General features: G+C 39.3%; 1 protein-coding gene across 1 annotated transcript; it reads right to left on the bottom strand.

Annotated features, from left to right (window-relative positions):
* Positions 1-2,366: 2,366 nt before the first annotated feature.
* On the bottom strand, positions 2,367-3,695 carry LOC104112710 (glycine-rich cell wall structural protein-like). Its single transcript, XM_070182967.1, has one exon. The coding sequence runs from the start codon at positions 3,693-3,695 to the stop codon at positions 2,367-2,369; it is 1,329 nt and encodes a 442-aa protein (XP_070039068.1).
* Positions 3,696-14,096: the final 10,401 nt, after the last annotated feature.

Below are 14,096 nucleotides of genomic sequence, written 5' to 3'. Positions count from 1 at the left end.
TACTCAGATGCTGATTAGGCAGGATCACCTTCTGATAGACGTTCTACGTCTGGATATTGTGTTTTAGTAGGAGGAAATTTGGTGTCCTGGAAGAGTAAGAAACAGAATATAGTTGCTCGGTCTAGTGCAGAAGCAGAATATCGAGCAATGGCTATGGCAACATGTGAGCTAGTCTGGACCAAACAATTGCTCAAGGAGTTGGAATTTGGTGAAATCAGTCGAATGGAACTTGTGTGCGATAATCAAGCTGCCCTTCATATTGTATCAAATCCGGTGTTCCATGAGAGAACTAAATACATTGAGATTGATTGTCACTTCGTCAGAGAAAAGATACTTTCAGGAGAGATTGCTACAAAGTTTGTGAGGTCGAATGATCAACTTGTAGATATTTTCACCAAGTCTCTCACTAGTCCTACTATTGGTTATATATGTAACAAGCTCGGTACATATGATTTGTATGCACCGACTTAAGGGGGAGTGTTAGTTTACAGCATGTATATAGTGTAGTATTGTCCCACATTGGTAGATGAGTAGTATGTCCTTGTATAGTATAGCTATAAATAAGGATAGCTATAAATAAGGACCTCTTGTATTGTATTGTTCATCCAATATCAATAATATATTTTCTCCCGTGCCTTCTCACAGAGACCTAATGTGAAAGGGTAAGTATACACGCTTAAAAACCCTCTCACGTGAGTAGTAATATCCTCTTCGGGAGACGACACTACCACTTTTTTGTTCTCCCAGTTATAATCTTTTTTTATCCGCTCGATGTGCTCCCGGGTTATCGAACAAATATATCTCGATACGGGCTCACATCGGCCAGGAACCGACGAACCTTTATCGAGTTTGAAATCGGAGGTAAGAACACACGCCGCCGGAACACACTCCTCAGGCCGTGGATCCACCAGTGTTTTGTCGGCGGTAGATTAAGAAGAAGAAGCTTTTTCTTTTTGGAGGACGGTTTTTGATGTCTTCACCATTTTTGATTTAAAGAAGGTGACAAAGATTTGGTAGTTTAGAAGAAGAATTTTGCAAAGAAGAATCACAGATTTGCGAATAAACTCAGAGAATACGAAAAGGACTTGGGAAATTTAGAAGATTGAAGATGTAAAAGTGGTAAATGATAAAAGGAAGGGCTATTTATAGATTAAAGCAATGGCGGTTCAGTATCAGCGGTGGCCGACCACCGTTTGACATGCATTAAATGCCTTGAAAGATTAAATCGACGGGACAGCTATCACGTGCGTCATGGTCGAGCCCAATGTAAACGTCATCTTATAATCCGATCGAGCCGTTGAAAATCATATCATTTCTCACCACATCCTTCCCGAGAAACGAGGGGACTATCTGTATACGGTCGAAATAGATTTCGGCCTTCGTACGATTGATCGAGGTCAAAACATGATGGATCGAAGTAAGACTTCGAGATGGGTTCCGAAGATGGTACAAACAAGCTTCGAGCCCGAGGGACCGATCAATGTCGAGTTCGATATCATTATCAAGCTCGAATCCAAGTCGAACTATGATGCAAAGTAAAGTTATCGAGCTTATGATTCAGAGACCGACCAACACTGACTCCGGATCAATGCAAGGATCCGAGTCAGAATCGAGAGCTTGAGTCAAGACCGAAAACTCGAGTCAATATCGAGTTTATAGACAAGAACCGTTGCAATCCCACTAGAGGAGAGAATCCTGATAGGAATTATGGAAAAACTGATTTATCATGGATCTCTCACTATGTATTTTTAATTATATCTAAAGTAAGATCCCTCTACTATAAAGGGAATGGTTATTATTTCTGTAAGGACCAAGTTTTTACTTACATTGTAATTCAAACATCATATTCTCTTATAGTGAAGAGTTGTTCTTTCAAGCTTCATAAATTGATCCAACTTGTTTAGTCCTAAAAATCATCTTCTTTACAACCTTGTTTACTTTGCATTCTTTGCAATCCATAATTGATATTTCTATTTCTCCTTACGATTTGTATTAAATTATACCACATATCCTTAGAACTACGTACAAATTCAACTCCATCCGTTTTTCGGGTAAACATTTTCGGGTAAACAAGAGTATTTGAAAAACTCATCATCAACTTGATTGCAGGGTGAAACAAGAAGAAAAAGAAGCCAGAAATGAAGAACGTAAATACAACTTAGGTATAAGTAAACCATTTTCAATTATTAGTATATCATTCATATAGACTGAACTATACACCACTGTGCCTTCACACACAATCACTTTTTTTTATCAACTCATATTTATTCTTTTATTCATCCTATAGCTAGCTAATAACACCATGCATGCTACTCGTAATTCATTGGTCCAACTAATAGTACGTCTGAAAATCGAACAAAAGATTCTCAGTCCTCAACATTAGTGTCCTGATTTTCCTTCTCCGCAAGATTGGTCTCTCCATCTTGTTTTTCCTTATCTCCATCACCATTTATGTTTATCTTTTCCTCGGACCTAATTGGCTCTCCATCTTGCTTTTCGTTTTCAGTAGTCTTGGGCTGATGATTCTGTTTTTCCTTGTCATGAGTTAGTCTGGAATTTCCATTTGGGCAGCCATAACTAGGTGGTGGCTGACATCCATATGGACAAGGAAATGGGAATGTTGGTTGAGTTATTGGACAATTGCATATAGGTCCAATTGTTTGTGGGGGTCCAGGTATAACGGGTGGGTAATTACAATTTCCATTTTCACCATAACCACTACCATATCCTCCACCTCCACCTCCGCCACCACCACCGCCTCCTCCACCGCCACTTCCGCCATTACTGCCGCCTACCCCACCACCACCTACGCCACAACCAGGCATGCAATAAGGGTTTTCGCCTGTTTGTGGAGGTCCAGGTACAACGGGCGGGTAATTACAGCCATTTTCACCACACCCGCTACCATAGGCTCCACCTCCGCCACTGCCACCGCCACCACCTCCTCCACCGCTGCTGCCTCTATTACCGCCGCCTACCCCACCACCACCTACGCCACAACCAGGCATGCAATAAGGGTTTTCGCCTGTTTGTGGAGGTCCAGGTACAACGGGCGGGTAATTACAGCCATTTTCACCACACCCGCTACCATAGGCTCCACCTCCGCCACTGCCACCGCCACCACCTCCTCCACCGCTGCTGCCTCTATTACCGCCGCCTACCCCACCACCACCTACGCCACAACCAGGCATGCAATAAGGGTTTTCGCCTGTTTGTGGAGGTCCAGGTACAACGGGCGGGTAATTACAGCCATTTTCACCACACCCGCTACCATAGGCTCCACCTCCGCCACTGCCACCGCCACCACCTCCTCCACCGCTGCTGCCTCTATTACCGCCGCCTACCCCACCACCACCTACGCCACAACCAGGCATGCAATAAGGGTTTTCGCCTGTTTGTGGAGGTCCAGGTACAACGGGCGGGTAATTACAGCCATTTTCACCACACCCGTTACCATAGGCTCCACCTCCGCCACTGCCACCGCCACCACCTCCTCCACCGCTGCTGCCTCTATTATCGCCGCCTACCCCACCAACACCAGGCATGCAAGAAGGTTTCGTGACTCCATTTTGGTCATGCATTTCGTCTGATTTTTGGGCTTTCATAGGGTCCAACAAGTCGTTATTACGAGCAGAGCCAAGGCTTAAACATAGTAAAAGCAGTAAGCTTAAAAGGATAAATTTTAGAGAACCCATTCTTGCAAGTAATTAATGAACTAATTAATGACTTATGATGCTTTGAATTACCAAGGGAATATTCATATCATCTATATATATAGTTTGAAAAGAGAAGCCTAGTTATTAGCAGTTGATTCTTGTAAATTAAAAAAACACTCTTTACATTGCTCGCTCTTTTTTCGGTCTACCATTACGGAGTCGGAGTCATCAACCTTGGCATGGGACATTACATGAACATGAGTTCTATATGTACGTCAATATAACGCCTATATATATATATATATATATATATATATATATATATATATATAATGATTCGAACGAATCTAATAGTTTTGCTTAGATTTAGTATATGTACTATAAAAAATTTGTATAAATATTTAATTGTGAGCCTGATAATTAAGACGAGTTATGAGTTTGATCACGAGTTCATAATACATATACTTTAAATTTTGGCTCCAGTCTCCCTTCCTCGATTCCTCCCATCTACTCGAAGCCCGAGACTGAACCATAAACGTCATCGTTTTATTAAAATACCCCAGATGATAACACTATGGATAATTAAGTACCGAAAAAGAAGGAAAAATATATTCAAGTAACGCATTCTGCTAAATATACTCAAGAGTCGACTGTAATTGTGGGTTTGGAAAGTGAAAATAACACGTGCTACCTAGTTTTTGTACTGATAACTGAAAAATAGTGAGCATTTATAAAGTCATTGAAAAATAGTCACTATTTTGCTGAAACACGGAAAGATCCAGCATAAATGCGAGATTATGGAGCTCATGCGTATAAACTTCTAGCATATTATGTTGGAACTCCAGCACACAGAAAGTTCCAGCATAATATGCTGGATTATGGAGCTTCTGCATATAAACTTGCTGCATATTATGTTGGAACTTCAGCACATTATGAAATTCCAGCACATTATGCTGAAAGCTCATATGTAAAATTTCGAATTCCAACAGATTATACTGGAATATTTTTACATTTTTAAGGATATTTTTATTCAGGTTTTATTTTTATATGAAAAAGTGGCTAAATTTTAATTATCTTTTAAATTGTAGCTATTTTTCAATTACCAATTGTAAATCTCGCTATTTTTTATTTTTTCCCGTTTGGAAATGATAAATGGAATCGGAAAGTGATTGCGTGTAGAGTCCTTTTTATTCCCGCTCTAAACACTTGAGTTTGTTCCATTGTATAAAGGATTGGATTTAAGTTATATATACTATTACTCTAAAGATTTTTGGAAGTATTTAATCTTCGCTAACAAGTTAGTTTCACCATTTTTTACTAGGTTATCAATTAGTAATAATTATAAAAATTTACCTATAATTACTTTATGCTTGACCTGATTGTATTTGTACATATTATTTTTCACCATAGTGCATAGATATATATATACGTAAACTCGTAACAATTTATTTTATATTCATTTAAAAAATAAATATTGTTTTACATTATCGGTACAAATTTAACGAGCTCAAAAACTTGCCTTTTGTTTTTTCAAGTTACTAAATCCACTATTAATTGTAGTGATTTTGGATACCGGGATGGGTCGTTTGGTAAGCGGACTAAGTTATCCTGAGATAATAATCCATCTACTATTTTATCCCACCTGGGAGGTGGGATAAAATAATCCCAAGTTTGATGGGATAAGGTGGGATATCCAATATTAAGTTTGGGATTAAATTTATACTATATTTGGTTGATGGTATAAATTTATCCGACATGGTATAAATTTAATCACTTACCTTATCCCGCATACCAAACCACCCCTAATGTCATTTGGTAGTGTAAAAGAATTTCACTTCAGTTGAACTTGTTTTTCAGTTTTTATATTTGCTCCTTCTTGTCTATCGAAAATAACTTATCTATCTCTATAATATAAGGATACGGGTCTACATACACACTACCCTCCTCAGACTCTATTTATAAGATCAAACTTGGTATATTGTTGTTGTATATTTGTTCCTTCTTAGTAGATGCAGTCAAAACCTTTAGAACTTTAATATATAATACTAACAGTTGATGAATGCAATCCGATCAATGCAGACCTTTTGGAATATTATTTTTTTCGGACTTTTTGGAATATTATTAAGATAACCATTTGACAGTCAATAGTAGTATGCCTGATATTCTAAGTTCAAATTGTGAACCTTTTTGAATCACAGCCATTATGAGAAGATTCCATATTCACATTGTTAAGATCATTGAAGTCAGTTGTCATCTCTTTAGCGATAGATATGGATCTGTTATTGTCCAACTGGAATTGGTATATTATTGAACTTTATATTTCCATTAGAAAATAGAAAATTCTGTTATTTGTATTCAGCTGCTAAACAATACACAAAATTCTAAAATCATATTACATTTTAGTTACATAGTTCAATAAGGAAAGAGTTAATAGCAAAAAATTTAGTTAATCTCAAAAAATTTAGATACAAATAGTAGAACTTGTAGCATGTCGGAGAAAGAAACACCGACAGAATTCAATACACAATCAAAGAAATTAAGTGTGAACTTAACTAAACTCATTGCCTAGTTCCATGAAAGAATAAGGGATTTTGCGCGGATAGCTAGTCGGATTCATTGTTTAATTTTTCTACCAGATTACATAACATTATACAATGATTATATACAGTTATACTTATATTATATATGACTATACATATATATATATATATATATATATATATATATATATATATATGTATAGTCTATCCCAAACTACTCCCTAGACATGACTGGCACCTAGCTAACACCACCTGCCAAGCGAACTCCTTTCTCTAACGTTTAACCATTTACATAAATACTAAGAGAAAAAGTGCAGTCCTAAAAGTATTATTAATAATTAAAGAAGAAATGATTATCGCCCAATACCTTAGTCAATTGATAGAAAAACCAACAATCACTCAAATAATAAGACTCTAGCCCAAATCCCATAATATGAGTTTTATTGACGGGTATGCAAACCCTAAAGAAAAAGGAAATAACTAACACGAACTAGGTAAGTCTAAAATGAAAGCCTCCATGAACAATGTGGTGGCTCACCTCATCAATAGGATCCACTCGAACAAACTCGTCAGCCACTAGTTCTATCTCCCACAACGGTATCTGCATAGAGATGCAGGTAAGGAGTGAGTTATATATAAATATAACCCAGTAAGATCCTCGACCCGCCACTTTAAATACCTTTGGAACAAGTGTTAGAAAATACAAACACACCACAACACGAATGATATAGCAAATTAATATGATAATTATATAATAACTTAATATATATGTATCAATAGAGTTAATAAGAATTAACCAACAAGAGTACCCACTAAGGACTTGTCATAATTGCAGTGAAAGAAATTTACCAACACATCTACGAGTCCACAACGGCACCACAATGCCTCCAATATGTAACAGAGCATACACACTGCCCCAAATATATCAAGAAGTATACACAATTCTCGGGTGATGTACAAAGGCATACACAATGCCCCAACATCATGGCGCACAACCATATCAAACTCAACACCATGGCTCACAACCGTATCAAACTATCAAACTCAACATCATGGCGCACAGCCGTATCAAACTCAACACCATGGCTCACAACCGTATCAAACTCAACATCATGGCGCATAACCGTATCAAACTCAACACCATGGCTCACAGCCGTATCAAACTATCAAACTCAACATCATGGCTCACAACCGTATCATGCCATCAAACAACTTATAAAATAATTTTTTTTGTATTTTTCATAAAATAATATATTTGTGGCTAGTCTAAGACCACCGATTCTGCCAAGTGCATGCTTGTCCCAATACATGAACCAGGCACAGAAAATGCACTTTCAAAATGAGTTTTAGAAAAGTAAGTATCAAAGTTTAAAGTCTCACTTAACTCGCTAACGGAAAGTTCTCCAACCTTGAAAAGCCTAGAATACAACCAAACGGCCTCCAATGGTCTCAATCTATTCAAAATATTGAATAATACATCCTAATTAGTCTAGGTGAATAATTTTCATAATCTTAGGACAAGTCAAAACTAGAGTAACCACCGGTCCAATTACTAAAATCTGTACAAACTGTTATTATTCTGTATTTGTAAAATAATTCTGGAGAAAATAAAATAACATATAAACAGAAATGTAAAAGAAACAGAATTTAATCCGAGCCCACTGAATTCACAGTGTTTCCTCAAAGAATTTATTCCCCTTCTAGTACCCAAGGTTGTGGATTATTTTCTCCCAGGATAGAACGAATTATACACTGGTGTAGTGATACTTCAAACCCCAGTGTTTCAGCGAACACAAAGATCGGTAGTAAATCACACTTATTGTTGCTTTCTTTGTAGTTAAAACAATGCAGAAAAAAGGAGGAAAAGTCAGAAATTCGTATGGAAAATCTGAGAGAATGGACTGGTATTTATAGCCAATGTTGAGCTCAAACTGAAAAGGTGCAACTCTTCAGAAGGGCTATTTGTGTAAAACGGCCATAAATTAAATGGCTTTTACAAAAAATAAAGGGCATATACTATTCCGTTGGATTTAATATTAATTTTCCGTTTAAAAAATAGATATTTAATAATATTTCTGTTAATATTTACTATTAACAAATAAATTTGGTCCAAAAAATTAATTAATCTATCGATCATTTGACCAAATCCAAATCCAAAACCAAATCCAAATCCAAATTCAAATCCAAATCCAAATCCGAAGCCGTAGCCGAGCCGAGCGAGCGAGCGAGCGACGACGACGACGACGCGAGGCTTGACTTCTTCTTAACTCCTTAAGAGCTAGAAGATGTGCAATTGTATATATATATCTATCAAAACCTTTTTGTCACAACCCGAAATTTCTCACCGACGAGACTGTGATGGCGCCTAACATTTCACTTGCTAGGCAAGCCAACGTTAGAGAATCATTAAACTAATTCCTTATTTTCTTTCAGTAAATAACAATAATTAACTAAGAGGAAATATAATAAGTGCGGAATATTATAAAACTATATTAATTACTACCACCCGGATCTGGAGTCACAATTCACGAGCATTCTAGAATTTACTACAAGTAATAGTCTGAAAAAAATACAACCGTCTGAATGAAAGAAAACAGTAGGACATAAAAGATAGATGGGGATTTCAAGATCTGTGAACGCCGACAGATCTACCTTGAGTCTCCGGACAGCGGACCAATAGCAAAATCTCGATCAACCTGAGCCGCTATCAAAATCTGCACAGAAAGTGCAGAGTGCAGCATCAGTACAACTGACCTAATGTACAGGTAAGTGTCGAGTCTAACCTTGGCGAAGTAGTGACGAGACTAGGACAAGACACCCACATATAACCTGAACAGTATAATCATGCTAGTGGCACCAACAGTAAATAAAGAAATAACGCAGAAATAATAGGAAGGGAACATACAATGGGGGAATACAATATAAAGAGTGAGAATAATAAAAAGACAGAATTAAACCGAAAATCCTTAAACGAATTGAGCAAATAAAACAGCAAAGGAAAAATACATGGCATCACCCTTCGTGCTTTTACTCTCAGCCTCACCAAATAAATAAATAGAACGGCACGGCATCACCCTTCGTGCATTAAACCTCTCATAATATATACGGCATCACCCTTCGTGCTTTATCACTCACAAATCATGGCACGACATCACCCTTCGTGCATTAACACTCACATATCATGGCACGACATCACCCTTCGTGCTTTACACTCTTCCTCACAATATAAATAATGCATGCACGACATCACCCTTCGTGCTTTACACTCCTCCTCACAAATCACAGAATCAATAACAACGGAGAGATATGAGTATCATAAAGAAACCAGTATTTTACCCATAATCAATAGCACAATATAACCTCAACCTTGAATCAATATTCGAAAGTCACCAAATCTCAGTGAAACCAGATATAAGTCACCCAACATTTTAAATAACCCGCTAAGCATAGATATTAGAATTTAAGGCTACAAAATAGACAAGAATAGTATTTCACTCGCATGATATTTAACAACCAAACACGTAGCAAATAAACACATAATACCTATTCCCTCAAGCCAAAGTTAGACATGACACTTACCTCGATTCGCAGGCCACTCACTGCTCAAGTACCACTTTTCCCTTAGAATTCACCTCCAACTCACTCGTATCTAGTCACAAATAGCTTAATACCATCAATTATTGCTAAAGGAATCAACTTTAATGAATAATTACAGATTTCCCAAATTTTCTAAAAAAAAGTCAAAAACCGGCCCCGTGCCCGCTTGGTCCAAACTCGAGGTTCGGATCAAACTCCGGTTACCCATTCACCTCCGAGCTCGAATATGTCATTAGTTCCGGAATCCGACCCCAAATCGAGGTCTAAATTTCCAAATTTACAAAATTCTCAATTCTCCTAAAATCCCTAATTTCTACCCTTAAAGAACAAGATTTAGGCCTAGAAATCTAGTGGGTGTTGATGGAAATTGAAAGGAATGAGTTTAAGAACACGAACCTATGATTTGGTGTTGAATTCCCACTTCAAAAATCGCCCAAGGTTGAGTTCAAGTGAAGAAAATGTGAAATTTTGAACAAATTCCGTCTTTGAAGTCCGTTTCAAAATATTGGACAGGCCTTCATCGCGTTCGTGAGAGGCCTGTCGCGATCGCGATACACAGCGGCCTAAGGCCTTCGCGTTCGCGAGTCTTTCTATGCGTTCGCGTAAGGCAGCTCCCCCAAAGCCTTTGCGTTCGCGACCCAATGGACGCGTTCGCGTAGAAGAACATGACCTCCCTCCCCCAGGTCCCTTAAACTATCGCGTTCGCGGGAGACTTATCGCATTCACGAAGGGTACCACCCCCAATGCTTTGCGTTCGCGACCAGTCCTTCACGTTCGCGAAGAAGAAAATTCCCCTGCCCCCATTTTACCTTTCGCGTTCGCGACACTACCTACGCGAACGGGAAGAAGGGCACACCAGAACAGTTGCTGCAGCAAAAATCTCAAATTTTCTAAGTGCAAATCACCCCGTAGCCTATCTAAAACTCACTCGAGCCCTCAGGGCTCCAAACCAAACATGCGCACAAGTCTAACAACATCATACGGACTTGTTCATGCGATCAAATCGCAAAAATAACACCTAAAACTACGGATTTAGCACCAAAATCAATGAAATTTTCAAGAACACTTAAAGTTACTATTTTCTCAACCGAAGGTCCGAATCACGTCACTTAAACTCCATTTCTCACCAAATTTCACAGACATAGTTCAGATATTATAACGGACCTATACCTGTCTCCAAAACCTAAATACGGGCCCGATACCATCAAAATCAAGCATTAAGAATATACTTTAAAACCATTAATTTTCTGAAATTCAATTTTAGTCAAAAATTTATTTCTCGGGCTATGGACCTCAGAATTCGATTCCGGGCATATGCCCAAGTCCCATAATTTGATACGAACCCATCAGGACCGTCAAAATATGGATTCGGGCCCGTTTACCAAAAATATTTACCGAAGTCAAATAAAACCAACTTTTTAAGGCATAAATTCTTGTTTTCAACATAAAGCTTTCCGGAAACATGCCCAGACTGCGCACTCAAATCGAGGAGGATAAATATAAGATTTTTAAGGCTTAAGAGCGCATATTCGAGGTCTAAAACATAAGATGACCTTTTGGGTCTATCTGAGACTCCATTGCTGGGGCTGCTACTCGGGCTCTAGGCTGAGCCCTGCCCCTGCCTCGGTCTCTGGCACGGCCTCGGCCTCGACATCTGCCCCGCGTAGGAGCTGCGACTGGAGGCTCTAGCTGCTGCTCAGCTGAGGAAGTGGTACGTGTTCTCGCCATCTGCGAGAGTATAAGAGTAGAAGAGTTCAATCAGTATTGAGAAAGAAAAATCGCACGAAAGAGAAGAATAGAAGTGAAACTTGTTCCTAAACTTCATAGCCTCTGGAAGATAAGCACAGACGTCTCTGTACCGATCCTCCAGACTCTACTAAGCTTGCTCATGAATCGTGAGACCTAGGAAACCTAGTGCTCTGTTACCAACTGTCACGACCCGAAATTTCCTACCGACGGGACCGTGATGACGCCTAACATTTTTCTTGCTAGGCAAGCCAATATTAGAGAATCATTAAACCAATTCCTTATTTCCATTAAGTAAATAATAATAATTAACTAAGATAAAATATAATAAGTACAAAATATTATAAAACTGTATTAATTACTACCTACGCGAACGCGAAGAATGGCACACCAGAACAGCTGCTGCAGCAAAAATCTCAGATTTTCTAAGTGCAAATCACTCCGTAGCCTATCTGAAACTCACCTGAGCCCTCGGGGCTCCAAACCAAACATGCGCACAAGTCTAACAACATCATACGGACTTGCTCGTGTGATCAAATTGCCAAAATAATACCTAAAACTACGAATTTAGCATCAAAAACAATAAAATTCTCAAGAACACATAAAGTTATTATTTTCTCATCGGAATCACGTCACTTAAACTCCATTTCTCACCAAATTTTACAGACATAGTTCAGATATTATAACGGAACTGTACCGGGCTCCGGAACCAAACTACGAGCCCGATACCATCAAAATCAAGCATTAAGCATATACTTTAAAATCATTAATTTTCTGAAATTCAATTTTAGTCAAAAATTTATTTCCCGGGCTATGGACCTCGGAATTTGATTTCGGGCATACGCCCAAGTCCCATAATTTGATAAGGACCCACCGGGACCGTCAAAATACTGATCCGGGCCCGTTTACTAAAAATATTGACCGAAGTCAAATAAAATTAACTTTTTAAGGGATAAATTCTTGTTTTCATAAATTTTCAACATAAAGCTTTCCGGAAACATGTCCGGACTGCGCACACAAATCGAGGAGGATAAATATAAGATTTTTAATGCTTAAGAGTGCAGATTCGAGGTCTAAAATATAAGATGACCTTTTGGGTCATCATATTCTCCACCTCTAAAACAACCGTTCGTCCTCGAACGGACATAGAAGTACCTAGGCTGGTGAAAAGTTGGGGATATCTACTTTGCATATCGGACTCGGACTCCCAAGTAGCTGCCTCAATAGGCTGACCTCTTCAATGCACTCGAATTAAAGGTAACTTTTTTATCTCAACTGGCGAACTTGCCGGGCTAGAATTACCACCAACTCCTCCTCGTAAGTCAAATCCTTGTCCAACTGGATAGAGCTGAAATCTAACACATGGGACGGATCACCGTGATACTTTCAAAGCATGGACACATGGAATACCGGATGAACAACTGCTAAACTAGGTGACAACGCAAGCATGTAAGCCACCTCTCCCACTCTCTCCAGAATCTCAAATGGTCCGATATACCTATGGCTCAGCTTGCCCTTCTTTCCAAACCTCATTACACCCTTCATGGGTGATACCCGAAGTAACACTCTCTCTCTAACCAAGAATGCAACATCATAAACTCTACGGTCGGCATAACTCTTCTGCCTTGACTGAGCTGTTCGGAGTCGATCTTGAATAATCTTGACCTTATCCAAGGCATCCTGTACTAAGTCTATGCCCAACAACCGAGCCTCTCCCGACTCGAACCACCCAACTGGGACCGACACCGCCTACCATATAATGCCTCATAGGGAGCCATCTGAATGCTCGACTGGTAACTATTGTTGTAGGCGAACTCTGCAAGGAGCAAGAACTGATCCCAAGAACCTCCAAAGTCTATGACACAAGCGCGAAGCATATCCTCCAAGATCTGAATAGTACGCTCGGACTGCCCGTCCGTCTGAGGATGGAATGTTGTGCTTAACTCAACCCGCGTACCCAAAGCATGTTGTACTGCCCTCCAAAAGTGCGAGGTAAACAGCGTACCTCGATCAGAAATGATAGACACGGGCACACCGTGAAGACGGACGATCTCCCGAATATAAATCTCTGCTAACCGCTCCGAGGAATAGGTAACTACCATAGGAATGAAGTGTGCAGACTTAGTCAGCCTATCCACAATAACCCACACGGCGTCGAACTTCCTCTGAGTCTGTGGGAGTCCAACAACAAAGTCCATAGTGATATGCTCCCACTTCCACTCAGGAATCTCTATCTGCTGAAGCAAACCACCGGGTCTCTGATGCTCATATTTCACCTGCTGACAATTCAGGCACTGAGCCATGTAAGCAACTATATCTTTCTTCATCCTCCTCCACCAATAATGCTGTCGCAGGTCCTGGTACATCTTGGCAGCGCCCGGGTGAATAGAATATCGAGGACTGTGAGCCTCCTCAAGGATCAACTCATGAAGCCCATCCACATTAGGCACACAAATGCGACCCTGCATCCTCAAAACTCTGTCATCTCCAACAGTAACCTGCTTGGTACCACTGTGCCTCACTGTGTCTCTAAGGACAAGTAAATAAGGATCGCCAT

This window comes from Nicotiana tomentosiformis, chromosome 8, assembly GCF_000390325.3.
Source record: "Nicotiana tomentosiformis chromosome 8, ASM39032v3, whole genome shotgun sequence".
Classification (NCBI taxonomy): Eukaryota; Viridiplantae; Streptophyta; class Magnoliopsida; order Solanales; family Solanaceae; genus Nicotiana; species Nicotiana tomentosiformis.
Note: the sequence above shows the minus strand (reverse complement) of the source record. Positions and strands in the feature narration are given on the sequence as shown.

Coding starts and splice junctions, on each gene's coding strand:
- LOC104112710 (XM_070182967.1), bottom strand. CDS start 3,695: ATGGGTTCTCTAAAATTTATCCTTTTAAGCTTACTGCTTTTACTATGT.